This window comes from Prunus dulcis, chromosome 5 (genome assembly GCF_902201215.1).
Source record: "Prunus dulcis chromosome 5, ALMONDv2, whole genome shotgun sequence".
Lineage (NCBI taxonomy): Eukaryota > Viridiplantae > Streptophyta > Magnoliopsida > Rosales > Rosaceae > Prunus > Prunus dulcis.
The window spans coordinates 4,386,557-4,390,527 of NC_047654.1; the positions used below are offsets into that span (position 1 = coordinate 4,386,557).

Here is a 3,971-nt window from a genome sequence, read left to right on the forward strand (position 1 = left end):
TTAAAAAAATGTTACTGCTTACTGGTGTTTCTTAGAACCGTTTAACATATTGTACATAAACACACAAAGAGCCCTCATTCATTGACTTGAGGCTAAGGCATTGAAGTGTCAAAGGATTTCTTCCTGACCAAGAGGCAAGTGATCTTCGAAGTCTGGCCATGAGAATTGTCAATGCTACACAGAACAAGATCAGGCCTGTGAAGCCTGAGATTCAAGTGATCCTTCCCAAAAACCAGTTCGGTTGCATCAAGAAGAACATGCCACGAGCTCCGGTGAGCTTCGGAAACCCAATGTAGTGAGTGATGAACCCCATTTGCAAAAACTGGATAAGAGAACAACCCTTTGACCTTGAGCTTACTCTTCTTTCTGAAATACTGGCTTAATTGTGAACCCTTGATCCTCAAATCCAACCAAGTCTCTGGTGCCAAAATCACTTTGGATTCCTTGTAACCGGCAAACTCCTTTATGCAGTCTTGTTCCCCAAGAATGGTCAAGTAATAGTTTCCCTTGAAGAAAGGGTAGCTCTCTGCTACTAAAACCATGGCATCCCTGTAGGTTGGGGTGAAGAGAACAAGGTACTCATCATCAGTCAATCCACAGTGCTTCAAGACCTTGTTTTGAGCTTGTATCTCAGGGATCGAGATGAAGCTTCCGGGGAAGGAGGATTTCTTGGTGAGGATGTCAAGCAACCTCGACGGCTCCAACTGAGTCCTGTCCAAGTCAGGCAGGTTGCTCCCGGCAAATTGTGTTGCGGACTCCCTAGGTGACTTCAAACTACCCCTTGGTGATTTCCTCTTATCATCAGGCACGGTCTCAGTAGATTCTTCAATGATGCAAATACTAGAGAGATCAAACTGTTCTCCTTCAACAAGCGCAGCATATTGTGGGTACTTTGCCAACACATACTGCTCAACATATTCCCTTTCTGTTGGAGTAATAGGGCCCGAAAATCTGAGCTCCACACCATCACCATGGAGTGTTGATATGGCTTCAGCTACAATGTGAGGAGGAATCATATTGTGTGCTTTCTGTTTTGTAGTTCCAAGTTTAACCAAGCAAAGCAAGCAAACTCAAATCAGATACAGATTTATTTGAGATATCTGAAGTCAAATATGAGAAAAGAGGTTTTGAGAGGGTTCAAGTTTTGCCTTAATAACCATGCTTCTTGGTCTCCCATCATCTATTGGTGGTTTGTAAATAGAAGCAAAAAGGGATTTTTTCAATTGACCAACTCCTTTCGTCATGGCCTATTTTAAAAGAAAAACATATTACCATTAAGATTGTTACAAATTGTTTGATCATAATTCTTGCAGTAAATGAAGAAAATGATCTTGATTTATCAGAGCACTTACCTCAGAGCCTGCATGTGAAACAATTTCACCAGTGTTCCTCCCCATAGTATCAATTCCAATTCTCACCACTGTTCATAGAGACACAGAAGATTTGTTTAAGTGCTTTTCAAACAAGTACCAAACTTTTGATAATAAGATTAGGAGCAAAAAACAGTTTTTTTTTTTTTTTTTTTGGGTATGTAAAAGGCTGTGGCCAAAACACCACTAAAATTTATATTGCTTACAAAGTGGATTTGAGCAGAAAGATTAAAGAAATGAAAAAAACTATGCCAAGGACAATGGGAGAAAGAAGATCAAGATTCAAAACTATTTAGTTCATTGGGTACTAAGAAACTAGAAAAAAAAAATCACTAGGAAATGGACATATAGAGGAAACTGAAAATAAAACAGATTCAGGCATGAAGACAAGTGTAAGGCCCAAAAATCATGACACGAATCCCAAGACATATATCCATTTTAACGGTGCAGATCACATCTAAAATACCCATAAATCTAAAACCATAATACCCATGATTTAATTCATTTAAATCAAAGTATGAAACCATACATCCATTGCAATAATGGTGCAAAATAATAGAGAAATGAGTTAATATTTGAACCTACTCTAAACCACACAAAAGAGATGGTAAAAGTCTTATGTGATGTTTACTAATCCGTAATCGGGTGAAAAGTAATCCATAATGAGAATTCAACTCCTTATTTTGATTATGATTATGGATTAGTAAAAGGGCTTAAATTCATACCTTTTTATGTGGCTTGTAATTGAAAACTCCCCTCTAAAACCCACAAGACTGAAACAAGCTGAACTCTGCGGGTCTGGGGAATGAGAAAGCTTGAGATGCAAGAGTGAAATTTTTAACCACTCTGAGTCTTCTGACCGCTGACAATGTGTTGCTCAACATTCTTAGACATTCTTTTGGCTCAATTGGGAACAACTCAAATTGGATCTAATTGCAGAAGAAACCAAAAGGAAATCTTTTTCTGCTCAAAACTATTGTAATTGTAACCAACGTTTCAAAAGACAGAGAGGTATATACAGAGATGCCGCATGGAGATCCCTTGTTTAAAAGCTTACAAATGGACAAAGTCTCTGATTGAGTTGTTGCTTGGTTGGAATAATTTAGTGGGAAAATCTTAAGAAAAGATGAGTTGCCGTACACTGACCTACATTTCAGTTTCAGAATGCATTATTTTAAGGCAGATTATATAACGTCTCTGCCTCGAAGAGTAATAGAATAATAAGTTCAGAGTTTGAAGAGTCTAATTTTTTTTTTTTTTTTCTTTCTTTCTTTTTATTTGGTTGAAGTTCAGGGTATGAAGGTTCCTTGAAACGCTGGTTGAAAGGGACTAGAGAGTAGAACCTTCACTGGTCCGATGAGTCTTTAAGATGAGAATTTTTCAGCACATAGGAAGATGATGGGTCAAATCTTAGTTGGTAGGTATGAAATTTCGTGGAAATTGAATATTGATGTCAAATGGTTCAGAAAATAAAAAAAAGTTATAGAGCGCCTACTAATCATGGATTGGGTCAGTTGGGAGACTAATGGCCAGTTTGGCATTGCTGCGCTGTGAAAATAATCGTTGTTAGATTTGCTGTGACAGAAATCAGCTGTGAGAAAAATCAGTTTGGCGTTTGATAAACTTTTTGTTAAAAGTGTTACTGGTTCTGATTCCCGCATAATCAGAAAATCTCATATATGAATATAACATACATATGCATACATCAACGAACAAACAGAGTCGCTCCTAACAATATGTTAAAAATAGAAAATAAAAAGATAATATTTGATCACTAATCATGATATATGCATAGGCAACAGCTCTTCGCTCTTATATTTTTTAACTACACAATTAGTTTTATGAGGAATACAACCACACACATACAACACAGCAGCTGCTTGAAGTGAGATTCCTACAGTTGGCTCTTTCACTTTCAAATGGCTGTAATATAATCATTCTTAGTAAGGACCGATCACACCAACAATTCATAATTCCAGAAGGTAAAATCATTAGAGTTAGGCTCAAATCTTAATTCGTATTATACACGATATCTCTACTTAAGAGTCACACGCTTTACTAAAAAAAAAATTAGACAAAAATAACATCAAAAATCTGGAGAGAATGCGCCATCCTGCAAGAAAAGGGAAGGGGAGAACATAAAACAAAAGCAAGAGTGCACAAATTATTATACAACTTTTGATTTATGAAATTTATAACTTTCAAGCGTTCAGATGTATTAGATTTTTTTAATTAAGTTTTATTTATTTAAATATTTATGCATTCAGACCAAAATTCTGAAAGCATTTTAATTAAGATTTTTAGCTTCTTTCCTCTCTCATTAATTATTTTTTATTAATTCTCTCATTTTCCCATGCTTGTAATATTGGAGTGTTTTTTTACAAGTACTCCCTCGTTTCTCATTCATGGTAACCAAAGATTACTTGTCGTCTACGTTGTGTTCGAACGGCTTCAAGATTTTTTCTGTTTGGGCTTATGCAATTGCACCTCTATGTATTTGGGCTGACTTCGGACCAATTTCTTTCCAAATTGGGCCCCTTTGAATTTTCATCGGCCTAAAAGAAGAAACAAAATGAAGCTTTGAAAACAAATAAAAATCCT

The 3,971-nt window shown here is 36.3% G+C and overlaps 1 protein-coding gene across 1 annotated transcript; it reads right to left on the minus strand.

The window, feature by feature from the left end:
* Positions 1-2,580, minus strand: LOC117628165. Its single transcript, XM_034360548.1, has 4 exons — positions 2,096-2,580; positions 1,353-1,420; positions 1,149-1,247; positions 1-1,028 (listed from the first exon to the last, which is right to left on the minus strand). The coding sequence occupies exons 2-4, from the start codon at positions 1,395-1,397 to the stop codon at positions 93-95; spliced, it is 1,080 nt and encodes a 359-aa protein (XP_034216439.1). The 5' UTR covers positions 1,398-1,420; positions 2,096-2,580; the 3' UTR covers positions 1-92.
* Between the last annotated feature and the right edge of the window lie 1,391 nt (positions 2,581-3,971).

Bases quoted from the DNA above. Each gene is read 5' to 3' on its own strand.
- LOC117628165 (XM_034360548.1), bottom strand. From the start codon at position 1,397: ATGGGGAGGAACACTGGTGAAATTGTTTCACATGCAGGCTCTGAG. The intron at 1,248-1,352 runs GTAAGTGCTCTG...CTTTTAAAATAG, and splicing joins TTTCACATGCAGGCTCTGAG to GCCATGACGAAAGGAGTTGG. The intron at 1,029-1,148 runs GCAAAACTTGAA...ACTACAAAACAG, and splicing joins CAAGAAGCATGGTTATTAAG to AAAGCACACAATATGATTCC.